This window comes from Anoplopoma fimbria, chromosome 3, assembly GCF_027596085.1.
Source record: "Anoplopoma fimbria isolate UVic2021 breed Golden Eagle Sablefish chromosome 3, Afim_UVic_2022, whole genome shotgun sequence".
Classification (NCBI taxonomy): Eukaryota; Metazoa; Chordata; class Actinopteri; order Perciformes; family Anoplopomatidae; genus Anoplopoma; species Anoplopoma fimbria.
The window spans coordinates 26,459,270-26,487,113 of record NC_072451.1 but is presented as its reverse complement, the minus strand read 5'-3'; the positions used below and the strand labels follow the sequence as shown (position 1 = coordinate 26,487,113).

Below are 27,844 nucleotides of genomic sequence, written 5' to 3'. Positions count from 1 at the left end.
CTATTATAACTATTATTGCTTATCCTTATTTTAACAGGATAAGAAAAAAACAGGATAATAATCCTGTTAAAAATAATTTTAACAGGATAAGAAACTCTAGAACTTTAAATATGTTTTGCTTTCAGGCATTAATGTAACTTTCTTTTGGTGAATCACTAGAGAGATTTGGACCAAGAAAAAAACCAACCCGATTGTACGAGCTTAATCCTGGCCCCTGAACGCAGCAGCATTGCTCTCGGCTGCAGTCGGGCTTTTGTGTGTCTCAGTCTGACCATCAAACCCATCAGCAGGCTGGTTTATGGAGGTTATAACTGGTAACTCTTACATCTCTTACATCTCTCACAGGGCCTCATCCTCAGCCACGTTTTAAAGGAATATATAAAGAAAGCACTGCGGAGGACTTTGCACAGGAGAACTAGTTAATCGGTATGGGACAGGCGGAAGACTGAGTCCACGTTAGGAGTGCTTCTTCAGGCCCTTTATACTCCTTCTGTCGACGTGAGAATAAAACAACAAACAAACTAACTAACGTGCAGTAAAGACAGAGACCAGGACGCATGTAGCCGAAGTAAAGCTGCAAAACGGTGCATTCAAGGTAAGAAGTGCGCGTCCGAGAAAAGGAAGAAAGTCTGACTGAGTCCTGGGAGGGAGAGAGCAGGGCCTTGTTGGAGAAAGTTGTGAAAAGACATCAAGAGAGTTTCTTCTGTGTGTTGCATTGTTATAAAAGTTTGTTTCATTGTTAAATCCTGAACCAGGACTTGATTTTTTTATAAATATTTACTTGTATCCTTCGATGAGAGCAGGAAACATGAGGAACAATGCTTGAATGGTGCATTTAAGTGCACAGTTTTTATCCTTAAACTTGCACAATAGTCAAATCACATTTCTGTGACTTGTACAGCTTCATTTCAAATGTTTTTGTTGACATTTTCCCATTTAATTTAAAGCACCTACTCTCTATCTCTTCTCACACTATCAGCTGCTGCAGGCCTCAGCTGTTAAAGGCCTTTATTGTAAGCAACAAACCTTCTAAAAATGACCATTTCTGTAATTGAGAACAATTTTCACTAGTCACCAAATCTGTCTTTGCATGCTTTTATTGTGGTGGTGCAACTGTACTTCCCAGATCAGCATATTCCATAAAATGCATGTGTGTGTGTGTGAGGAGACATAAAGCACAGGAAGGCTGTTGTAATGTGTGTCGTGTGTGTTCATACAGTCACTGTCCCTGATTGTGGGTGCTTATATACTCCGGTGACACAGTAATCCTTCTCCACGGTAATCCCTCTGCTAGCACACACACACACACACACACACACACACACACACACACACACACACACACACACACACACACAGACACAGAGACACACACACAGCTGGAAAGGAGAGGGCTGTTGGCAGAGGAGTGAGGAGCGCTAACAGGTGGTGCTGGCCGGGGTTCAGGGACTTCAGTCTTTTAAAGATCCTCACATTCTCCTCGAGTGTCCTCATGGAGTGAATGTAACTCTACAGTCTCATTACGGTCTGCTGATTAAAAGCTTCCTAGAGAAGGTCAAAGTCATACCGCCGCACGCTCTCTCGAGTTCGCAAACTGAACAAATGTTAGTTTTTCTGGCGACAGAAGGAGAATCCTCAGATTTCAGATATCTACAGTCATCGATGTGACGGCAGGAGAACAAGAAGAGCTCTTCTGTTTTATTGCTTGAAGACGGCCCTTTTTTTTTTTTTCCCTCTCCCAGCGTCAACTCCAGCCATTGACAGGCACAGCAGGTGGCCTCAATAGCATGAATGGATTCGGAAGGAAGTTCCTCTCTCTCTCTCTCTCTCTCTCTCCACTCCCCCCCCCCCGCTGGCCCTCTCCACTCACTGTGATTGGCAGAGATGGCACGCTGCCCTGGAGATAAGGCCTCTCTGCGCCTCAGAGAGTGTGCCAGGGCAATTACTGAGTAACGCTTCAGTAGCCGCTTTGCAAACCCCCGGTACCTCCTCGTATCTCTGCGATCGGGGGCCGGTGTTTACGGGGCAAGACTGTCAGTTTAACTCTCGGTCTCAAAGCACTGGATTTGTCTTTCGTAGCGGGAGCGAGTTCAGCTCGAGGACTTCACATGCTGCTGTTTGTCCAGAGGCATGTCAGAAAAACTCTTAGCTGTTGTGTTACGGTCTCCTAGATACCTTGACAGCTTTTGTTGTAGTGCTGAAACGATGAATGGAAAACAACATTATAGTGATCAATTAATCCTTTAAGTCATTTGTCAAGCCAAAATACCAACATTCACTTGTTTCACTTTCCAAAATAAGAGACTTGCTGCTTTGCTGTGCTTCATATTGTCAAATTTGAAGACTTTTCTTTGTTGGTTTGGGCAAAACAAGAACAGCTGGAGATAATACTGTTGCGCTGAGAAGTTGTGATACATTTTTCACCATTTTCTTACATTTTTGCAGCCTTAAGCATTATGTTTTGAAGCAAAATGTTTCAACCCTGATTCTGACTACTTTCATGTCTCTTTTAAAAGGCTGCGTATCATTGAAAAGCTTTGATACTGCTGCAGATACAACGGTAGTAATACTATATAAGATGTACTGTATTTCTGATCTTCCCTGCCAGCCATTTGTGACAACATGCCTTTCCCCTCTTTCTGTGCAGCTGTGATGTAGCGTGGCACCATTGCACCATGATACATCCCAGCTGGGTGTGGTCCCAGTAAAACAGACCACACCTGACCAAACCCAGCTGTGATGTTGGATGTGGTCAGAGGTTCGACAGACTTGGCGGACATTGCGACCAAAAATAGCTCTACATTTGAAAGAAGGGCACTGTGAGACACGTTCTTACAACTCTGGAAAGATGTTGATAACTTCATCTTCAGATTGTTAGATAAACCGGTGGTTTGCTCACATATATCTGATTGGCTCCTTGCAATGGTTGTTGTGTTATTTTAATGGACACGCCTTTCAATGGCACTCCCTCTCTGCAGGGTCATCCGTCATCCAAAGTTGAACCTGGCAACGCAACGAAATATGAAATGGTTGCTACTGTGTTAACTCCAGAGAGTTGTAAAGTCCTGTGAGTATGACAAACCACTGTGTAGTGTTTTGGAAACTGACACGCCTTTTTAAACTCATTCATTTTTTGCTCCAACTGGACTTTCTGGATCATATTTCTTGTCTCATTGAGACCAACACGCCCAATTAGCGTTTCCGGTCTGAATGTCAGGTTGTACTTTTCAACCCAAAGAGGACAGTGAAGCAAAACAACCATACAAGAACTTTGCCTAAATGTAACAAGTCAAAAACTGATAGTGTTTTGATTCAAAACAAGAACTATCTGATCAAAGATTAAGTAAGGAAAACTTCACTGCCTGCAATAATGCCTACGTGAACTGAAATGACTTTTTTTAGGAGTGCGTCAGTTGTGTTCCAAGTGACTGCAGAGGTTACACAAGGCACTGGCTCAAAGGTCGAAGGGCCTCTCCCAGAACACTCCGGAGTTGCAACCTATCTGATTAGTCAGAATGGTAAACTGGAGTTCAGCGCTGTGTCATGTTTGATGAATGAGTTACACAAAACGTCATGGAAGTCAAAGATATCCCGTTTACACAGAGCGTCAGCTGGACAATCACAGTGTGGAGAGGGAGGGAATGTCAGAATGTCAGTTTTAAAAGTTCACATGTTTGACTATCAGAATGAGTATATTGCCTCTTTATGAAGATGTGTTTGGCAGATTATTTTTTGGTATCATTGGGTAAAAATTCCATAACAACCTTGGAACATATTGTAATTTGAGTGGTCTGAGAGAAAACTATACATCTGTTTCTCCTGTACAGAAGTGCAGGTCATTTCAGAAAGAAGGTATTGGCTGTTCTACTAATACAGATGTGCGACCACATCCCTTCGGCAAAAGTCTGATTCAACGGCGCAATACCCAACAGGAAAAGTTGTTATTCAAGCATTGGAAAAATCTGCCTGCACTGCAAAGCACCAACGCATATCTAAACCTAGAATATCTGTGATGTATGAGGGAAAATGCTGCTGATAGTTTAGTCGTCTGCTTACGGCTACGCTATTTTCAACATTTTCTCTCCATTTGTAAAACGCTTTGCAACTATTGTAGCCTGCTTTGTTGTTTTGGAGTGAATAACCAACACAGGTTACTGTACGAAGGATGGAGAGAGGAGAGCTGCAGGATTTAGGGCTGTGTTTTGAAATTCTGGCAGTTTTTGTATGCATTTAACAGAAAACTGCCTACCCTGGGGTACCACTTGGATTACTGTATATGTTGAAATGTGATTATTACATTTTTTTCCCCCTATGATGCAAACAAATTTTAATCCTTTCCCAGATTTAATGTCAACAGTTCGGCCTGGTTACTTGTCGTGCTGGGATTGTTGTTTTTCTCCTGGATGTTGCCTGCATGCGAGCACCAAACGAGAGCTTCCCTCCTGCAGCTCTCCGGCCTGGTTGTATTCGTCCCTGTGGGAAGCAGCAGCCTGTGTCTCCTTAATCTGACACGGCATCGCTGGCAGTCTGGCACACAGCCTCACATGTCTCATGTGCTTGGAGGAGGTCTGGCTGCAGCATTTGTTTGAGCGCATACCGCTGCCTTTTGTTTGCGCTTGGACAGTATGCCTGCAAGTAAAGTTATTCACAAATGTGTGGGAGTGTGGGCATAAATTTCCTTCTATTTCATGTCTGACTCAATGCAGCTTGTTAAGAATTTAGAAACACAGTGTCTCTTGTGTGGAAAAGTAAATGTGAACATTTGAACCCATCTGGTACATCTGAACTCGTAAATTACATTTCTTATAAATGTGCAAAATAACAAACTGTTTCTTACAATACATTTTAATTATGTAAAGCTTAAATAAATGCTAAAATGCAATCTACATTGTTCCATTAAATCCATAACCCACAACTGTGTGCGAGCTCGAGGCGGTATTTATTGTGTTCCCATAGAGCCACAAAAAGAATGACACATTTCTTCCAGCTAATCTCATTGTGTGTGTATAACAGCCTCATTTAGGGAAACCATCTGAGAGAGGATACAATAATCGTCCCTGTAATTTGACTTGATGGGACGTTGATTAGAGCCGTCATTAGTTTTGGTAAATTTGTCACACAAGAATGATCCTTCTCTTCCGCACAAATATTCTCACTCTGTATTTCTCAGTATTTTTCATGAACCGCTTTCCCTCCAAGGACTCAAACATGTCATTTAGGGGCCGTTTAATCTGATTGAGATACTCCACAGAGGATGCACCAGGACTGGGGGACATTCTGTAAAGTGGTTTGCATAAAGTTATCCAAATATACTACAAAGATTTGATTAAGTTTGCTGCAATAATGAAATTGTCCATTCATAGGAGCTGTGGTTGTAAATTTGTTTCTGTCTAAAGAGACATCTGGTTGTTTTGAATATTCAATCGTAGCACTCTTGATTGATTGATTGTCTTTTTGGCTGCACCGACATAAGGACAGTGCGTCTCTGCCCTTATTAGCATTCGTGCTGCTGCAGTGTTAGCATGTGTATGGGATTGTATAGTTCAGGGGATTGTGAGTGTGCTGAGCTCTGTGGGGGAGCACCACAAGGTACTTTCTCTTCGTCCATAACAAAAGGTAGATGAGGAACGCACAAAGGAATGAATAAAAGGCCTTCTCTGGAGAGGTGGCCTTTTGGGTTCTTCTCGGAGCACACGTCTACATGGGTGGCTCAAAGGCTGGGTAATACATTTGTTTTGTTTTGTTTTTAGACTACTTTATGTGTTTTCTCCCCTATAATAGTTTGGGCCAGTTGGAATCCCCATCGTCCAAAAAAGAAAATGTAATGCCAAAAAAAAAATCCATTCCAGTTTTTACCCCAAATTCATTCTGCAGCGGCACACTGCTGTGAGTCCATGAATGAAGCAACTGTCTGCGGTTAGTTCACATGTCTGTATTAACTGCAGGACAGTTGAGTATCTGTTGTCTAAGCTGCTTAAGTCAGTTGAACAAGGAAAGTGAAAATCTTATTGGTAACCTAGGTAGTGAACGGCGTGCTAACATAGTGATTTTGAACTCCGGTAATGACCAAAATTTGGGATCAGGACAGCATCAAAATGTATTTTGCTTGCTAGTCTTCCTAAAAGATTGAACTGTTTGGTCTCTGTGGCAGCAAGAAAAGTGATTTGTATTATTAAAAACGATACCTTCTCATTGCTTTCTATTGGTGGCGTTCATTTAGAGCTTCCAATAAATCACTGTGACATCCCTAGTTTAATTCTGGATTTTGCTGTAAGCCATGTCTTGTGTATGTTGAGCCAAAAAGTAATGGATCCAAAATGAAACTTGTGGCCGTTGAACTACTTTGACACGCCTGATCATGCTCCAACCCTGTGGACACGCTCAGGCTTGTAAGCTTTTTATGGCCATTTTAGGATCAAGTCCTTAAGTTGCACGGTGGTGTAAATGGGAAAGGTTTTTTTCGGAAAGGGGAGTTTTTAATACACTATTCAGACTATAATTATGACAGCATTGGGGAACATAAATCAAACGAGTCTCCTAAACAAAAAGTGAAACTACTAATAACTGAGACAAGGTTTTACAAGACACGAAGGAGGAGTTTTAAAGTCAAAGTGCTTTGATCCTTGTCATTCCAGTTGCTGATCCGGATAGTTTGCTACATTTTAAAGCAGATATTCATCATAGTATTAACGTGAGCTGCTAGTTGAGGCTGCATCTGTTTACCATCACTCGTCATGATCATCAGTAGTCTGGTTTCATCAGGATTAGCCTTCGGTCTGGAGTGTTTGTTTCAGGGACACAGCGGAGGATCTGAAGCGTTGATACGCTCTTTAAACTACACTGACGCTCTCGCACCTTGTTTTTCTTTCAGCTCAGACATTCGTTTGCCGTGGCATTAACTTCAGGGTCAGACACTAAGTGTTTTGGACGTTTGGAAACGTAGCGGTTGACGTGTGCAACAGGATAAGGTCAAAGGTGGCGGCCATGTTTATGTTGTCTTCTGCTCTGAAGTCAGTGGCTTCGACTATGACGTTTGTTTAGTTTGGCCTACTGCTCAATGAATTAGCACCAGGAGGTTCAAAGCACTTGACCTAGACTGCAACTAACAGTCATTTTCGGTAAAGATAGTGTTTCCTTTGCCAGGTCTGTAAAATGTCTATAATAGTGGAAAATGACATTATGATTTCCTTGTCTTCCTCAAATATTGAGTTTATCATATAAGACAAAGAAAAGCGGCAAAACCCAACGATTGAGCAGTTAGAACAAAGACATTTCTTCTTGGAAAATGACTTGGAAATAATACATTTTCAAAATGGTTTCTGGTTCATTTTCTGACAATCGCGTAATAGATAAGTCGACTTATCATTTCAGCTCTACTTGAGGGGGAATTTAAATGGTATCGAGAATATCCCTGGCAAAAACTAGCATGTTGTTAAACTATCTTGGTGGTTCTTTGAAGGAAAATGGGTCTTCACTGTTCAGGCGTTTTCCTGATATGTTTTCTTGTACTAAAATAAAGAAAGAACACCTACAAAATCTCAGCTATACCTCATGTGTTTCGGTGGTGAAGCTATTAAGAAGCCAGTGAACTAAAAGAGTTCATGAAATGATATATTGTTGTCATTTTACACCAACTACATTGCATTTTGTAAGACGAAGACACTTTGACTGCCGAAAAGAGCAGACATGTTTTCCATGTTGAATTGCATTTGAGGCAAAATGAACAAATTATTAGTATTGCTGCCATGCTCGCATGCTGTCATCACCAGCTGGTATTCTGTCTGTGGAAACAAGCCGGTGAGAAGCGTCTGGTTTCGGAGAGCTCCATAATTTGAAGTGAACTAAATATCTAACTCGAGTTGTACTGACATACTGTTTGTATTTTTATTTGTGCGAATTAATATAAAACATTTTTGTATCTGGCATGTAGACACAGTGCGAGTTAAATTTAAAAAATACTAATGGTGATTCACTGTGCAAACAACTACACAAATAATAAACAGTGTGCCAGTTATTATATTGAGACAATTGTTCGTTTGCTTTTTAAACAGTAAGTGTTCTGTTTGGCGTCAAGCTGTCTCCTTCCTGCTCTTTAAATGTCCCGGTTTCCTTTACCATAAATCATCTCCATCCGTCCGTCTCCCCCATACTGTCTATTTCCGCTGCCTCAGCATTGGCTTTGAGTCCATAGTGTTTGTCATGGGAGAAAGTCAATACACCATCCATCTCCAATAAGTATATCCATACATTGATTGTTGACCCTAATGAGGTTTAGTTGGCGCGCTGACCTTTACAAGCTGCCACCATTCTGTCTGTAGAGGTTCAATGAATTGTTTTCTTCACCAGGGGATTTAGCTCCAGTTTGATAGAACAAACAACTGGCAGATCAATGCGTCCTTTACAATTCATAGAGGGAGACCGTCCTGCTTTCCACATCTCACCTTCTCGCTTTCTCCATCAGTCTGAGCAGCTAACGTTAGCTCAAACAGCTAATGTCGGGAAAATATCATGAGTCCAGGAGACAAAATCACATAAAAACACTTTAAACACAGTTATAACAAAGTAGCTCACACATTTACTGTAAATTTAAGCAAAACAGTTATGTTAATACTTTTTTACTCCATATAGTCAATCATCAATTAAAATTTAAAATGTAAGGTTCTGGTTCTCAAACTGTGGGATAATATCAAACGCCAACAAAAAAAGATGTGCAAATGACCCAAACATAATCCAATATATGTGCTTAACTCATATAATAAATGACAAATATTGCTAATAATTCAAATTTAGCGTGTGTGGAGAATTTATATTTCACAGAAATATGGACGCCTTCAGTTCTTCACGAGCACACATTTACATGAGTAGATGGGTTAAAGCCTTTTTTTTAAGCCGCCGTGAAACACAGAGCAGTGAGAGCTGTCCTCTGTGTTCTGCTTGTCTTCTTGTCTTTGTTTCCTGTACTGCCTTTGTTTTCCTCCCAGCTATGAATGACAGCAGCACACACCTCTGCCACTGTTACAAACACCAATGTGTGACCTGTCACTGACGGGCATTTGAAACTGTGTCCTACCATTTCCCAAATGCCAGGATACGAGTCACGGACCGAGGATCGGCCCTAGACTGGAGTGTCTGTCTGTTGAGCAGAGACAGCTTGTTATATTGTGTGCACTCGGAGAGACACACTCATCCACATAACCTCCTGACAAACAGGCCAAAGGTGACAGAAAATGAATAAACAGAGCAGACTGTGTAAAGTATGAACACACAGACAGGCATAAACTGACCTGCGTTCATCTCACACCACATACTGTTCTTGTGAGGACAGCACAACAAGTTACTCCTTTTTTAAAAATCCATAACTGATATCCTAAACATTATCCTTCCTATTTAAAAACAAACACCAGCTGAGCCCAAACTTCAGTGCTGGTAAAAACCTTGTCCAGAAGCATTAGGTTTTCCATACTCATGCGATCTCAGGAATGCATTGAGCAAATGTGTTCACATTTTGCACTAACATCCACCTGGACTCAAGGATAAAACTGATTATAATTTTGAAGTCACAGGTCATTGTGTCCTCACAAAAATATGCTATGGCCATAACTCATATTTAATACACTCATTATAATTTCACCCAAATGTCTAAAAGGATAAATGATGAAGCGATGGCATTATTAACTGCATCATAACTTGTTGGTGGAGGCATAAAGGCGGTGAGGCGGTAATTCTAGTTTCATGTCTTTCTGTTTATGTGAAGTAATTTGGTCTTTGGTTGATGAACAGTAAACACACACATAAACAGGGCCTCGTATATATCGGAAAGCTCAGGAGGAGAGGGCACTAACTCTTAAGGCCACAGGGCCTTTTGTCCGTCACAGACCTGTGTCAGTGATAGTGGGATCACAGGGGAGCGTTGAAACGGCCACAGGCTCTAACAGGATCTAGTTTCTAGCCCTGCTAGCTTGACAGGCTTTTGTTGGGACTTGTGAAGTCATGTGAGGTCATCGGTTGGCGGGCAGGCTTTGTTTTCTGCATGAGAGAGTTATGCCAAGACCAACCAAAAAAGCCCCAGACTATTATGCACAATGGCATAACTATTCATCTTCATATTGTGACTCAAGCTCCGCCTCCCCCATGGCAAAGCATGAGCTCATGACTTTAAGGTTTTGTCTAATAGATACGCCGAAACAGTTCTGGATACCTGTACGTTTTTGGGACAATTACAGTGAGGCTGAGTTCCGGTGTCGATTGTTTAATTTCTAACGATTGGTAAACATGATTTGGTACATTTTTAGACATGTTAAATCCTTACAAATGGAATCAGCTGTCAACAAACCAGTAATGAATTATGATTTAACAAAACTGAGAGAAATGATTACAAACAGTAAAAAGTTTGGCCTTGTGAAGTTCATTCCCCTTCAGATCTTTAAAGCATCCTGATCCACCATCTCATGTCAACTTTTGACAACTTTTTTAATCCTTTTTATACCAAATTTCAGCGGATAGCTAGCTGCTCTACTCAGTCTACCTGTTATTCAATATGTTGAAGTCATTGATCAGGACTAAATAAATCTCTGAATGTTCGTGGACATAGTGTGGGATGTCTTTAAAACACAGGTTTCAATTAACTCTGTCCCTACCTTTAGTCACCTTAACAACTGGCGTCTTTAGCCTTTTTATATTCATATTGTACCCAAATCCAATAATATTTATTATGTTTTTTACTATTGTGCTGCTTGATTTGCACACATTACCCTCATTGGATTAATTCAAACGCTAGATGCAGTTAAAAAGCCATTCATAGTTGGTTGTTAGTGTCTTAAATGTGTATCTAACCTCGTCCAGAGAGGTTTCAGAAAGTTTTATAGTTATTTTAGGTTTCCTTTACAGTTGGGTTTTATACAGTGTTGTACTAGTTCATCCCAATCCATAACCCAGAACTTTTGTTAGCATTTATTTCACTAACGGCAGCAAGAATATAAGATTGCTTGGTCAATATAAATGAAGATCAAACTCAAACGGTAGTTGGAAGCTCAAACTCCACTAAATCAAATCTTCTGTTTTCCTCCTCCTCCCTGCAGGCTTGACGATGGGTTGCGTCAGGAGTAAAGAGGACAAGGGCCCGGCGCCAAAGTACCGGCCCGACAACTCCAACGCCACGCCAAACAGCTCCCACCTGGGCCACTACGGGCCCGACCCCACCCTGATGGGTCACTCGCCAGCTATGAAGACACACAACAACAGCTACAACAGTCACGCTGCCAGCCTCACGCCCTTCGGCGGGGCGTCTTCGATCATGACCCCGTTTGGCGGGGCCTCCACCTCCTTCACCTCCGTGGCTGTGAGCAGCCCTTTCCCCGGTGTCATCACAGGTCAGTTTGTGGAGAGGATTTAAGGTCTTAGTTGGAGACACATGGGACCAGGAACAAAGAAAACCTGCATATGTTATTTAAAAAATAAAATAAAAAAAGAACAAAGGCTTTGAAAGTTTCTAAACTTGAATGAAATGTCTTAATTATTCAAAATAAATTCATATAGTTTGGGGTCCCAAAGCCCCTTCTGATAAGTCACAGATGTAAAAACATTATTTAATAGCAGACAAAATGAAAGTACTCATTTTCTTTTGCCGTTTCCTAACTTTTCATTCCGTTGTCTTTACGTGTAAATCAGTGTACAACTTTAAAATAAACCCTGCTGAGCATTTGTTATGAGCAGCAGATGTTATGCAAATTAGACATTTGAGATGAGTCCCCCAAAGAGAAACCAGAAATAGGTCCGTTCTATGGAAAGCAGTGCAGCGGGCATGGCGTCTCCGGAGCCAAAGAAAACAATTACATGAAATGGATTCAGTCATGCGCAGGTTTTTATTTGCAACAATACTCATAATCAGAAGGACTTTTTCATTATGGATTTGTTGGTAAATTAAATGACCCTCGGTGGCACGAAAAGTAATCTCATGCAATTTCAGCTGGTTAATAAATCATCGAGTGGATGGGTAAATTATGCAGTAAATGTACTCGACAACAAATATTGTTTCCTCCCAAAGAGCACACACTCATGCACACACACACACACACACACACACACACACACACACACACACACACACACACACACACACACACACACACACACACACACACACACCCCTCAGTCCCTGTCTCACTGTCTCCAGTAGGATAATCTGGCCTGAGGGGCGGCTGTAGATCTAATTCCCTCCTCAAGATGAACACATCAGAGTCGTGGTGTCCCTCTGCACTCTGTCATTTCAGACTACAAACAAATCTACTCTTTCCATTACATATCAGAGATTAATCAGTTTGATTCACTGACTTGAAGTGATGCTACTGAGTTTGGGAATTGTGGAGGGAATTTCCTTCTTTCCCCCTCATGTGTTCTTTAAATAAATCAAAGTTAAGAGAGCTGGTTGTATTTTTAGTCCAGGCTGTGAGTGGAAGGATGTGGGATGTTAAACAAAAAAAAAATAGTTAGTTATTAATAAGTTGTTCATTAGTTTGTTTGCTTGTCTCGGCTTAAGTAGGAAATATCATGAAAGTAAGAAATAAAGCTAATTTAAAATTTTCAAGGTCAAATGTCGTTGGCAGTGTTTTCATTTTTAGTGCAACATTTCAAGATAACACTAGATTGGATTAAAGGAATCTAACAGTTTTTTGAGGCTCTGTGGGATTAACTAACCATCCTATACGTGCACACCTCCAACTCCAACTGTTTCTCGTGCTTTCAGGTGGTGTAACGTTTTTCGTGGCGCTGTACGACTACGAAGCGAGGACGTCGGATGATCTGTCGTTCAAAAAAGGGGATCGCTTCCAGATTATCAACAACACGTGAGTACATTTGCTTTTACACGGACCACCTCCTGGTGTGTGTGTGTGTGTGTGTGTGTGTGTGTGTGTGTGTGTGTGTGTGTGTGTGTGTGTGTGTGTGTGTGTGTGTGTGTGTGTGTGTGTGTGTGTGTGTGTGTGTGTGTGTGTGTGTGTGTGTGTGTGTGTGTGTGTGTGTGTGTGTGTGTGTGTGTGTGTGTGTGTGTGTGTGTGTGTGTGTGTGTAATCCCCCATTGTATTCAGGTCTGATATCAAGGCAGGAATCTGTCTGGGTTAATGGGTTTCTCTAACGGGCCATCTGTTAGAGTCGCCATCGCTTCTCTGCAGCCATAAATCATTCCTCTAGTTTAAGGTTTTATATTTGGGTTACAGTGTGAAACAAACCACTCTTCCCTCATTTATTAGAATGCAAGCAAATAAAAAAAGACGAATGTATTATCAACATTTACATTTATTTAAGTTTGTATTCAAAGACACCAACAATGCATTGATAATATGCCTGAAGGTCAAACTCACTGGGTTATTATAGAATCAGTTTTTTCCATTTCTAATAATAATTTGTGGTAACCATATCCCTAATATACAATGCAATAAGTATATTGGGTTAGTTTATTTCTAGTACAGAATTAAAGGTTGTAACAATAAGTTATATTTGAAAGATAAATCCGTCTCCACTCTTACGACCGACTGCAGCAGCATCGTCTTCCTCACAGGTGGGAAAATGGGCAGAGCTCCAAATACTCCACAAATCACCTCTTCAGACACTCTCAGTGAGCACTTTGCGTTCTCAGTGAGCACCATCTGCTTTCAGAGAGGAGGTGGGAGGAGGACAGATTTGCTACGTTTTTACAGACTGATTTTTCCCTACACCTCAGTTCCTCCTCCTTTTTTTTTTAATTCAAGCTTCTGCTGTTAAAGATACCAGAAAGTGTGGCCAGATGTGTGGATCTTATGAATGCAGTGTTTTGTTTCTATAGTCGTTGATATTGTTTTGATTTAATTTCTACAAGAATACAGTTTCTGAAAGATTGAAAGTTTTGAAATAGAGCAGATATCACAATACATTAAGCACATTTAAAGTCATTCATCACCATTTTTTAATTAAATGAATTAGCAATTACTTCTCATCGTTTGCTGGAAAGTAGCTGTAACACTTCATATGGTACCCGTGTCCATAATGCACTATATACATACTAATAATGCATTATAATCTGCTTATAGCACTGTATATTTATATTTATAATCACTCACACTTTATTACAATATTCACAACACATTAATAAGCATTTTATAGACTAATACGGTCAGGTACCATTATACTTTCTAACTGCTTTTCACTCATTGACACTTCAGATTTAAGGATTTTTTTTTAATTTACTTCAAGCAAAGAATGAACACTTAGAGTTACTTACAATCACATTATAATGCATCACAACAGTCATTATTATGCAATTAAAAAGATTATTGTGTATTACAACTATGGGAATTCTAATACACTATTTTCCATTTTCGGCTACATTTCAGAAGGAAATATTGTACTTTTTAATGTGCTGTATTTCTCAGACAGCTATAGTCACGGAAACTTTCAGATTATCATTTTACATTAAAACACACACGACAGGTTTATAAAGATCATATTGCAAAAAGATCAGAGATGCATTGATTCATCTGTATCTACAATCTATTCATTTTCTACGTAATAATATGTCAATCAAGGGCCATATTTTGATACTTTTGTTCTTTTACTGAGGAAGGATGTTGAATGCAGGACTTTTACTTGTAATTGGCTGTTTTAACTTTGTGATATTGTTACTTTTTACTTGAAGGATCTGAATATCTCTTCCTCATCTGCTCCACATGGTTTTAAAACCCACAATGTGACGACGTGATTGAATGACTCTTTTTATGACCTTGTTCCTTTTATAGGCATATTCATCAACCAAGCTTTTGTGTGTATCTGATTTTCTAATTGTCTTCTCTGTTCAGTGAAGGCGACTGGTGGGAGGCTCGCTCCATCAACACCGGACAGAAAGGTTACATCCCCAGTAACTACGTGGCTCCAGCCGACTCCATACAGGCTGAAGAGTAAGAGCTCATTGTTTCTAACTCTCTCTACCTCCGTCATCCTCCAACGTCGTTTCTTCCACTTTTATTTTCTATTCTTCACATTCCTCTCCTGTGCATCAGCCAGCTCAGTTAGTCCTCCGCATTGTGCCTCACCCATCGTGTACCAACATGCAGAGAATCTAAACAATGGAACTCTTTGATGACATTCTCATTGTCGTTCATCCGGTGTGACAGAAACATTCAGGGACTGCGCTGCTATTAGTCAGTTTTGGCCTGGTTTCTTATTGGCTGACAGTCGTTTCACTAATGCTAGATGTTTAAGCCACTCATAAAATACAGCCAGCTAAGTTTGCCTTTTGATCTAAAAGAGTGAATGCTAGTGAGCAGTTCAGTTCAGTTTTTTTTTAATTCTCTCTTAATGTACTGAAGATGTCTTGAAATAGACTCTTACCACTCTTTAAAAGAAGAAAAAGAAAAAGCTAAATTTAGGATTGTTTACAGCCATGAGCTGATGTTTTACTTATTTATTCATTAAAAGTGGCCCTTGTATGTAATGGAACCAGATTAGACATGTTGCTTGGAGCAAATTCAATCGTACGCTATAATTATAGTTCCATGGTCTAAATGATTTTGAGGCTATTTAAGCCTCCGTCAGACTTTGAAGGTAACCACAAATAAACCATATAAAGATGACGTTTAATGCTAACGGACTAACATCAACATCTGTTTTTGATGTTGAACTTGACGATTTTTACAGACAGGATTTATACGGTTCATGTAGATCCAGAGGATTTCCAAATCCCCAACATCTAGTTCCATATTACTATAACATGAATAAGAAAATCCCAGTTGTGCAGCACATCACATTTAAAGCTCCTCATGTGTCTCACTCTCTGACTGTCTCTCTTCATGCAGATGGTACTTTGGTAAAATGGGCCGCAAAGATGCTGAGCGCCTCTTATTGCATCCAGGGAACCAGCGGGGCACTTTCTTGGCAAGAGAGAGTGAGACGACCAAAGGTAAGAGGATTTAATACTTGAGAGCAAGACTGTAATTAGAACGCTGCAGTTTGGCTTTTATAAGGAAAGTCATTTAAAGCTTCCTTATTTGTGCTTGTGCAAGCTTTTATTGCTGCCATGTGTTTATTTTAATTTAAGATAAAAGTAAAGTGTGTTTTATATGTACATTGTTGTTATGTAGGATAAAAGCCGGATGTGTATCACAGACTTGAGAGACCTTCTGCTCCTCAGAAGCACAGTCTAACTTACTTTACGTGGATCTTTAAGGTGCCTACTCTCTGTCTATCCGGGACTGGGACGAGGTGAAGGGAGACAACGTCAAACACTACAAGATCCGAAAGCTGGACAACGGCGGTTATTACATCACCACTCGGGCCCAGTTTGATGCGCTACAGAAGCTGGTGAAACACTACACAGGTATGCAGCCTAAGACATTAGGACAAAGTGTTGTTTACAGCTGGACAGCTGCTTTTTTTTTTTTTCAATGCAAGTATTTTAGCCAATGAATTCAGTGCTTTTAGTATAAAATGAATAATTCCGCTGCGGTTCAGCATGTTTATGTATTGAATATGTTATATAGAGAGGCTATTTTTTTTTCTGTGGTGATTCTGAGGCCGTGCTTTCACTGACACTGTCTCAGCTCAGCAATCACGACAATGTCCCAAAAAAAAGCAAAACCATGTGAGATTTAAGCCAAAAGAGGCATGAATATAAACATTTCTTAAGCCTGCTGTAATCTCCTCACTATTGACAGACAGGCAGCTGCGTCTTGAAAAAAAAAAAAAAAAAAGAAGAAAACTGTTGCAAGAAAGTGTCTGGATGATTTTGCAAGGCTTTTACAAGAAAAGATTTCCCAGAAGCAGAATTCATAACCAAGAAGATGTTTGTTATGCGACACTTGATTGTAGGCTTTGTGTTGTTGATCCTAACCTGCAGGCTTCCATATAATTAATGTAATACACTAACGGCAGTGCTCTTTATAACTCTGACTCCTTGGTATTCCTCTTAAGTGTAGCCTTTTGAACTCCAGACAGAAGTCAACAATAACGCAGAAGTCCTACCTGTTCAGCGGTTTAAATGATTATTACAGGCTGGTTTCTCAGAATACTGATCGTTAGAGCTGCTGCTGTCAGCTGCAATAATCTCTCCACAACTCTCAACAACCTCTTGATCTTTTTGCTTTCTTGCTGAAATGGAAATGAAATTGAGTTCAACTTGGTTCATGGCATTATGGTGAAATTACCATAAAATTTGATTATTTCTGGAACGTAGCACTTTAAAAAGAAATGTGATTATTCTGCGAGGAATGACTGAGGAGATGACGGGCCAAGACTGTGTGTGTGTGTGTGTGTGTGTGTGTGTGTGTGTGTGTGTGTGTGTGTGTGTGTGTGTGTGTGTGTGTGTGTGTGTGTGTGTGTTGTGTGTTGGATTGTAGTTTGTTGGTGTTGTCATCTGGAAATGTGAATATACTTTTATTATTGTTGTAAGGCAACCACCGAATAAGAGCTAATGTTAGCTTAGCACAAACCATGAACTACACAATACCTAATACTTAATAGTAGGCTACAGTTTAAATGAATGCAAAATAATTTACCCCAAATCTCAAGTATCGCACTAATTTGCCTCAAGGTAACTACGGTTGATGAAGTCATATCGCTCCAGGTTGTGTTTTAGGTAAACTGTGAATTAGCAGGCTGATGCTAACAAGCTACAACTTACTGATCTTACCGTTTCTGTTTTTCTCCCCCCTCTGTGTCTTTACTTCTCTGTTCCCGTCCAGAACATGCGGATGGTCTGTGCCACCGGCTGACAGCTGTTTGCCCCACGGTGAAGCCTCAGACTCAGGGACTAGCTAAAGATGCCTGGGAAATCCCGCGAGAGTCCCTTCGACTTGAACTCAAACTTGGCCAGGGCTGCTTCGGAGAAGTCTGGATGGGTAAGAGACCGGGACGTTCACCGTACTAAAGCACACACCGCGTGTGCTTCTAACACACATGCATATCGTCTTGTGAAGTAGTTTATGAATGAAGAGTGAGGACACTGAACCCACTCCGAATACATGTTTCCATCAATTGTCTTTATTTTTTGTAAATCAAGTTTTTTTTTTCTTAACTTTTTCAATACATACACAGAAAATGGCACGAAAAACCTCCTTTCACATTCCATCCCGTTTCCTACCTGAGTGTTATGTCAGAGTTTACCCTTGTGGGGGTGCACTGCTGATTGGTTGTAAATAGAACAGACATCTGATTGGCTACAGATAATTCACTGTCGGAAAAAATGCATTTGTGAATCAAAGCACGTCAGTGGAGACAAATCACACACACACACACACACACACACACACACACACACACACACACACACACACACACACACACACACACACACACACAACACACAAATGCAGTGATGTTCACACATGACAAGTATTTTGTAAATGCAGGTGTATATATAAATGTAACAACATCCAAATACGTTTTTAAGAAATTTTCAAATCCTTTTAGATACATATATTTGTGAATTTTGATTATTTAAAATATATCTACTTATGTAAAACAAGAAATATTTGTTTCTGCATCAGAAATATATTTGTAAATCAAATTTTTAGTTTTAGATTTTGTTGTATATATACTAATAACAGTTTTTGTTTGAATTGAAAATATTTTTGTGGAGAGTCATTTATATACAGATCACAAAATACATTTGTGCATCCCATTAATATTGAAATTGATCTAACCCCATACATGATGAATTAGTAATGAATACAACTGCATGCACATATACTCACACGGCCATTAGGGCTTACTAACAGACTCGACGCATCCGCTGTACATTATTCATAACTGATGTAAATTTAATGTAAAACATTACAACAATTATATAAACTGAGTTAGTTTATATAATTATTCATTCTAAGTTCACTCGCTGGCCCAGATACTGATGTAAATGCTGATTGATGTTGTTTCACACACACACACACACACACACACACACACACACACACACACACACACACACACACACACACACACACACACACACACACACACACACACACAGAGAGCTCAGTAATCACAGGTCACCTTCCACGCTTCAGTTCTCCGGCCTGCATGTGAGACGGGGGCCTTTCAGTGAACACGACTTCTTTCATCACTCGGTCTTTCATTACTGCGGCCTGCAGCGAGCCTCGACCTGCAAACCGCCGCTGTGCAATCCCAGGAATCCCTCTGTGTCTCTCCCTGCACCGCTTGATCTTTATGGTTTTTCTACTATCTACTGAAAATCCCTTCCTTGCTCACATTTACGTTTTTTTTTTTTTTTTTTTTAAATGTGCTATGGTGGCTTGTGCTAGTTGACCTTACATGTGTCCTTACCACATCATATTATTTTTACTATTAGATAATATCTCTGCTCTACTTTGTCTGCCAGCTTGTGTGTTTGTTCAGTGTTATTCATTCATGAAGGTCAGCCTTATGACGGGAACAGTAGATCTCCTGCCTCAGCTCATTGTAAGCAGGCGGGGCGTGAATAAGTGGCTCTCGACCAGGAAGTGGCTGATTATTTTAGCGGTCGTGTTTCTTTCTTTTCTCCGAGCTGCTCTTCACACATGGGAACACTGCCAGAGATCGTATCATCACACCGGCATGATTTTAGGATTGACTTTTCAATCACTTAAAAGGGGTCAAAAAGTATTTAATATACCTTTCAGGGTTTTAGTATTAAAACCCTGAAGTAGTGCGTCACTTAATAATTGGAAAAGCCTTAGATTATTTATTTCCTCAATATTACTTGATGCACAAATGCAACATCGGTTTGTGTTTTGTTTCAAACTTGAGAGATCATTTTGTTCTCATTCTGTGTTTTTATTCAGGCACTTGGAACGGCACTACCAAGGTGGCCATCAAGACCCTGAAGCCCGGCACCATGTCCCCTGAGGCCTTCCTGCAGGAGGCTCAGATCATGAAGAAGCTGAGACACGACAAACTGGTGCCTCTCTACGCCGTGGTGTCCGAGGAGCCCATCTACATTGTAACTGAATTCATGGGCAAAGGTAAGGAGGGGTCTAACTCACAAACAGGAAGTGGAAGAGTAAGCACAAGTCATAATAGACACACTTGAACAGTAGATGCAAACCTGTAGAGGAAAATCTGAAAGATGATAGGTTTATAAAACAGGGATGGAAACTGAAACATGTTACAAGTGTTCCAAAGTTCTAGCTCTATAGACTGGAACACTATTCTATTCAAAGAGTAAAATTTGCTAGTTATACATGAAAGAATGACCCTACTTCTGTCTTGATATATTACTTGGGGTGTGCAGTAATAATAATAAGTAATAAGAAAGATTTAATTGTAAAAATGCAGTAGCTTTAAATATAACCACTCAAACATGAACAACTGTCCTCTTTAATCATCTATGTACTTAATAACAAGAGAAGACTGTGGTTAGAGGCATTAATGCACAAATAATCTGTTACCTCTTGTTATGTAAATAGGTATGTGAGTGTTGAATTGACTGAACTCTGATTATGACTCTGTTTATTTAAGTAAAGTTAAAGACAAACATTAAACTGAACTGAACTCCATGAAGAAGACCTTTGCGGTCATGTTGCCTTCGAGTGCTTTTGGTTATTTGAGCGTTTTTTTTCTAATGCTGAACTCTTAACATTTATTTCGGTGTTGTGTTTGTGCACCGCTCAGACAGATGTATTGATTCTGTTTTACTCCTCTCAACTCTCGACAGGTAGTTTGCTGGACTTCCTGAAGGAGGGCGATGGTCGATATCTGAAGCTGCCCCAGCTGGTGGACATGGCTGCACAGGTACGATCCAAAACGCGGCGTCTGAAAACAAACACAAACACAGAAACTCCCTTTGCCTCTGACCTGCCCGGCTGCTTTTTGAAACCTCAGCAATAAACAGAGAGAGCTCGATGCGGTTGACTTCCCAGCCGAGTGTGTAGGTGTGTTTGAGTCGGACAATAAGACCGTGTGAATAACGGTTTGCTCTCCATATGAGTCATATTTATCTAATATCCTACCGGACCTCTCTGCCCTCCCCTTCCCCCCCTCCTCCTCCCGTAGATGCCTCCCCCGCGTTCTCCACCACTTAACTGCAGCTGTAGCACTTAAACAGCGCTCATCAGAGGCCACTTAAGCACGCTGGTTCAGTAACCTACCGTGATCTGCTCTTAATTCGCCTCTCCGCGCTCCCAGGCTCCCTCTTCTCCACACTCAGCAGAGTGGAAAATGCTCGAGAATTAGTCCGCGGCGAGTTGAAATCACTAGACGCCTCTCGGGGAGATGACAGCCAGTGTTGGGAGATAACTGTGTTAAAGATTTGTCCAGTTGTTGGTGTTGTAGCTCCATATAATCTCACGTTTTTATTATTTCTGCCTGCATTAATATCTGGGTCACAAACACTTGGGTGTATATTTCCTAAATTCCTCTTAAGTCTTCTTATTGGAAAGTAATATTTGATCGCAAAGAACAAAATTCTCTAAATGATTTGTCCTTGACTGTTTGCTTTTGTTGCGTCCTAATGCTATTTTATCTATCCCCACCCCTCCTCCCTCCCTCCCTCTCTCCCTGTCTGTCTCCCTGTCTGTCTGTCCTGTCCGTTGCCGCCTCAGATCGCAGACGGCATGGCCTTCATCGAGAGGATGAACTACATCCACAGGGACCTGAGAGCCGCCAACATCCTGGTGGCTGATAACTTGGTGTGCAAGATCGCCGACTTTGGCCTGGCTCGGCTCATCGAGGACAACGAGTACACCGCCAGACAAGGTGTGTGTGTGTGTGTGTGTGTGTGTGTGTGTGTGTGTGTGTGTGTGTGTGTGTGTGTGTGTGTGTGTGTGTGTGTGTGTGTGTGTGTGTGTGTGTGTGTGTGTGTGTGTGTGTGTGTGTGTGTGTGTGTGTGTGTGTGTGTGTGTGTGTGTGTGTGTGTGCATTTGTGAGGACATTCATTGGCTATAAATAAACAAGACATTTATTCTGAACCTGTTACGCCTACTCTGAAACTTTAATTGATCTCTACCAAGACTACAACTGTTGTTTGTTCGGTCTTCTCACTTATCTTTCTTTGTCGTATGTGATGGTATATTGACTATTGTTGAGTTGTGGCATGTTGGTTGGATAGAAAAAGGCATTTGAATGTCTCATGTTGCTGTTGACTGATGTTTGTTTTAAGATAAGATAAGATAAGATAATCCTTTATTAGTTTTTTAAAGTGCACACAAGAGACATAGTAAAGAAAAACAAGATAAAAATAAAAATGAAAATAAGAAAAAAAACAAGAAAAAAAAAACAAGTATTATAAATAAGCAATAAAAACAGTAGAAAAACACAATAACTTATAATATTTACAGACAGAAAAAAAAACTGACATTTACTGACATTTTATTGACCAAACTATTGATTAATCAAATAGAGAATCAGCAGAATAATCAGTAATGGCAATGATTGCTATTTGCAGCCTTAGGAGCCAACATTTGATCCATACTTGAACTGAAGTACAGAAGCACATGCTGTCACGCATTTCTTGTCATCGTGCATTCTGTACATTAAGGCCACAGTGTGTACGTATCCATTGATTAATCAGTCAGTCAAAGTATTTTTTTCCCAGCATACATACTGAACGTTCTCTGGCTTCAGCAGCCCGGTTTCACCAGATGGTGTAGGAAAGACAATTTTAGTTTGCAAAAACAACATTTAGCTTTTTTTCTGGGATGTAGTATGTACTGACTGCAATGTAAACACGTACAAGTGAATATGTTACACTCAGAGCAATTGACGTAGTATAAAAAATGACTCATGGCGAGTGGGAGAGGAGGAGGACGAAGACTGGTCAAACAAACACAGGACTTTCAACCAGGAGACAGATGTTGGACGCTGGTTTTTCATGTCCCAAGGTTTTGCTGGTGATGTTTGTGCTGTGTTTTTTAGTACTTTTGTCTCATTGTTTATGTCTAACTTAGTTTACGTACTTATTTTATGCCCAACCACAATGTTTTTCTTAAACCCAACTAAGTGATTTTTTTTTTTGCCTAAACTTAACTTAAGATAAGATAAGATAATCCTTTATTAGTCCCGCAGCGGGGAAATTTGCAGGCTTACAGCAGCAGAGAGTAAAGTGCACACAAGAGACATAGTAAAGAAAGACAAGATAAAAAATAAAAAGTGAAAAATAAAAAAAAACAAGTATTATAAATAAGCAATAAAAACAGTAGAAAAACAACAATAACTGAAATATAATATTTACTATAATAATAATGGTAACGAATGACACGCGAAAGCTAAAAATACACCATCATGACACTCTTGTGAATGTCAGGTTGTTTTTTATCTCTATTTCAAATACTAAACTATTAATTGATTAGTTGCAGATCAATCAATCAAACAAATGGTAAGCTGCAACCCTAAACATATTGATTATTCCTCCCGATTGACTTTGTTTCATTTCCTTTTTTCAGGCGCTAAATTTCCCATCAAGTGGACGGCCCCTGAAGCTGCTCTGTACGGCCGCTTCACCATCAAATCAGACGGGTGGTCGTTTGGCATACTACTGACTGAGCTGGTGACCAAGGGCAGAGTACCGTACCCAGGTAACAATGAGATACAACAGATGTGGGCTCATCAGAAATGTTTATTCATTTGTTCCTTTTCGGTTTAAATGTGAAGCTGCCTTCTCCTGCGTTTTTTCTGAATGTCTTGTTTAAAAGTTCTGCATTATCTTGAATATGTTGCTCATATTTTCGTCATGGAAAACAGGAAGAATTCATTCAGCTTTGTCTCGGCATCATTCCAACATGCTGCTCATCATCATCATCATCATCTGAATCTTTTATTGGACTTTTTCTCACACATATAGATCCAAATACAGAATGCATACCTATATATAGCCATGATATGAGTCACCACAGATGTCAGGACATGGGAAAGAACCACTTACTCTCTCCCACATGATGATGCCTCGTTTCTGACCCCTGCTGGTTGAGAGCGGTACTGCATGGTTTCTGCTGTTGACCGTGTTTGACTGGCACTGATTACAGAGCGTGCCATATGGCGGACTTAACCACCATCTCTTGTAGAGGGCCATCTGGCTCCCGTGGCCCTTTTTGGTTTTTAGTGCAAGCCTTTTGGTCTAATTATTCACCCCAGAGACTTTTTTTCCCCCCCTTCTTAAAATTGTAGTATGACTCACTGGGCATTTGTGGCTCTTGTCCTGCTGTGTTCCAGTCTTTTTAGGGGGGGATCTCTATTTCCATCCTCTTCTTTTAAAAAAAAACGTGGAAGCAGTATGATGCAGGTATACCAAGACCACGTGGGAACACATCATCTCTTCTATTTTAGTCTGTGTGTGTATGTATATAGATATGACAGGCATATTATTAGAGATGAGGCTTTCGGATCCAAGACATAAATCACACTAACACCCCGGCATCCGACACACCACCGCCACCATATCCAGGTCTCAGCAGTTTGCTCTGGGTCTTTCCTCTCCCCAAGTGTGTGAGATAATCTGATCCCCCCTCTCTCTCTCTCCCACAGAGAGATGGAGGGGGAGGGAGGATGCGGTTGGGACCATACCACTGACTCTGTGTCATAACCTCTTATAGCTGCAGTGTAGCTCCCCATGGAGCTGCCTCAGCGCCGTGTCACAGGGTTCAGGATCACTGTCTTCCTGTCTTGGGAAGGAATCAGCGACTCTGGTGCTCCAGTAAGGCAGGAAAGAGGGCAGGAAAGAGGGCAGGAAAGAGGGCAGGAGATGAAGCAGCACTGTTTGGTTTTTGCTAAATCTTTGGTGATCTCTACAGTATTTTAGCCAGAAATCACTTAGATAACTGACATGTATAATTACATTTTATTTTTAAAACTACTAACAATGTTTTTCCCCTGGAAGTTTTGCTGCATGAGGTTTTTAGTCATCTTTTCCTTTTAACAGAGTGATTTGCGGGGGCTTTCTCACCTCCTGTCAGCTGCATGATGCCAGCATTTGCTTCAGGCTTCAAACTGGGCTGCCTCCTAATCAGAACATGCACAATTTTTCTTGACAATAAAACTTTTGAAAAGGCAACTTTTTTTATTAGGTTTTTCTCAGGGACAAGTCACATTGACATAATAATCTAATACCATAAAGGGACAGATCACACAGAAACACTATATACAATACATAGGAACTATAGTTTCTACGCGAAACTGCTCACAACAAGGTCTGTGGATTATCTTGAGGGACAGGTTGACGATTTCTGGAAAGACACATTGCTGTTGAGTTTTTCAAATGGGTTTTTTTTCTGGCGCTTGGAGCTCCGCAAGCTGAGAGCCATATACATCCATTATGATCGAGAGACGGCAGATATCTCCAAAACTAAGCAACTCACACTAAATAAATCCCAGATTAAGTGGAAAAACATGTGTTTTTGATTTAGGGAGAAGAGCCTCTTTTAACAAAACAAATCAACATTCATATATTGATCCTTTTGGAAGCTAGTTGCACGTTTTTATCATTCACCGCCATGTTAACCTAAATCTCCGTCCCTGCTCCTCTCGTTGTCTCATGTTATTTTCTTTCAAAATAAACTACTTTTGTTTTTAAAGAGAATTACAAAAAAAAAAGCTACAAAACAAAACAGACTGAACATTTTTTTATTAGTTATGAAACCAAGCGTGTATGGAGGTTAAATGACTTGCGTTCTAGGGAACAGCTGTGGTTCACCTCTTCCTGTCCACATGTGGAGGTGTACTTAAGCGAGACGGTGAACCCTGATTTCCCTTCATGGTTAGGCCACTGGAATGTATTTGTGTGAACCGATGAATGAGGCATTGTGTGTATTATTTTGGATTAAAATGCTGTCCAACTACAGTCCCTTTTAAACCGTATCTCTCTGTGTTTTTTTTCCCAGGTATGGTGAATCGAGAGGTACTTGAGCAGGTAGACCGAGGTTACCGCATGCCCTGCCCCCAGGGCTGCCCCGAGTCCCTCCACGAGATGATGAGGCACTGCTGGAAGAAGGATCCAGACGAAAGACCGACCTTCGAATACATCCAGTCGTTTTTGGAAGACTACTTCACGGCCACGGAGCCACTTTACCAGCCAGGAGACAACCTCTAGTCTGGAGGATTTTGGGGAGGGGAAACTCTGACATCATGCGGAGGAACGTCAGTGGAGAACAGAGCTTTGGACAAGGGAGAACTTTAACATGGGGGGGAAAAGCCTTGATGAGGCTTCAGAGAAAGAGCAGGAATAGAAAGTTCTGAAGTAGAGGTCTGTCCCGTGTTACCCGGGAGACAAATATGTGGCGGAGTGTCCAACTGTGCAGATAGATGCTGGTATGTTAAACTCTGGGAACCCTGCTTATCAGAATAATTCAAATGAACTGGCCACAACACTGTGATGAAAATAAGAGGGATTTGTCTTCTTCTTAATTAAAATCAATGGCTTCTTACAGATTATTTTTTTTTACCTTTTTTTTTAGATGATAAATTTCCCCATCTGTCTTCCAATTCCCCCCTTTTTATTTTATTTTTTACACACAGTCCTTTAATATTGGAGTCAAGTTTTTCTTTTGTATGTTGCGAGGTTTGGTTTGAATTTGTAGGTCGACAGGTTACGTTTTTGAAGCGACGACCAACTGTGGTTGAGTTTTCCGGAATGCGCCGCTGCGTCTGTAAAGCTTGGATGGAGGAGGTGTGAGGTGAAGTAAATGGTGACTTTATGGATGGACGAATGTACAGAGAGATCGATGCAGATGTACATAAAGTACGTGCAGAAAGATGTATTTTTTAGCACGTTTGATCAGGTGGATGAATGGGAACATGAGAAGACCGTGTTAAACATCCGACAAATTATATTTTAATACGGTCACTTGAACGGCAATTTATTACACTTTTTCCATTCTTTTAATTTAAACAGGGACTTGAAATCATAAAGAGGTATTTTGATAATATACACATGTTGAAACATTTTTCCTGTTTAACATTTTATAAATGTTTTGACATTTCAGCTGTGAAAAAGAAATTAGCATCTTCTATCGTCTATTTTTTTGATGCACATTTCTGATTGCTGTAACATATTTCTCCTCATGTCGCACACATCTACACAGTTTCACATTGCAGAACGTGATAGATGGTCCATGAATCTGTTGGATCTATTAAATTCACATCATCATGTAAATCATAGACACAGCTGTATTTCTTTCTGTTCTTCTCAGTTAAATCCCTACAAACTATGACTTAACATGACGTCAGTGTGTCTGCTGGAGGGAAAGTTTAATCCAAAACCAAGAACATAAATCAAATCTTTTCATTTGAAAATGCAACTATGCAAAATCAACCAGTGATCTTTAATGGAACACAAATTGTGAAGTGCTGTTTGCCTGTGTCGAACTCCCCTTTATGGTTTTCTTACCTTGATTCCCAGTTGTAGAGATGATGATCACTTCTGGAGTGAAGTAGGTAGAACCAGACAAAACAAACACCTTGCGCACACACTGTGGTCGGGTCAGGGATTTAGTGCTTTTCTAGGTGTTGAGAATATATGAGTCCAATAACAAGTTCTTAGAGGTACTTTCACTGTGATGTGATGGGAAATCTGAGGAGATGTAAAAGGCATCTTCTTATTGTCGTTCAATAAGTGAGCTTAAAGATTGGACAAAGATGTGAACTTTTTGTTTTTTGTATTTTTTTCTGTGCGTCACTCACAAGAACCTAATAAGTGATTGTTCCTAAAGATGGGACTTGAACTAGTGGGGAGATGATAATGAAATAACTGAAAATGGTAACTAATATGATTTTGTACAGAAAAAAATAAAAGATTTACTCAAAGGTTTCCTTGTGCTCTCTTGTTCTTGACAAGCGACTGACGACGATGTTCCGTGGTACACGTCTTTGACAACTCGACCACCAAGAAGCGGAGAAAGAC

General features: G+C 40.4%; 1 protein-coding gene across 1 annotated transcript; it reads left to right on the top strand.

The window, feature by feature from the left end:
- Window positions 1-229: 229 nt before the first annotated feature.
- On the top strand, window positions 230-27,747 carry yes1 (YES proto-oncogene 1, Src family tyrosine kinase). The gene is made up of 12 exons (XM_054624198.1): window positions 230-595; window positions 11,079-11,369; window positions 12,743-12,842; window positions 14,826-14,924; window positions 15,822-15,925; window positions 16,193-16,342; window positions 17,706-17,861; window positions 19,800-19,979; window positions 20,672-20,748; window positions 21,558-21,711; window positions 23,397-23,528; window positions 25,827-27,747. The coding sequence occupies exons 2-12, from the start codon at window positions 11,087-11,089 to the stop codon at window positions 26,033-26,035; spliced, it is 1,644 nt and encodes a 547-aa protein (XP_054480173.1). The 5' UTR covers window positions 230-595; window positions 11,079-11,086; the 3' UTR covers window positions 26,036-27,747.
- Window positions 27,748-27,844: the final 97 nt, after the last annotated feature.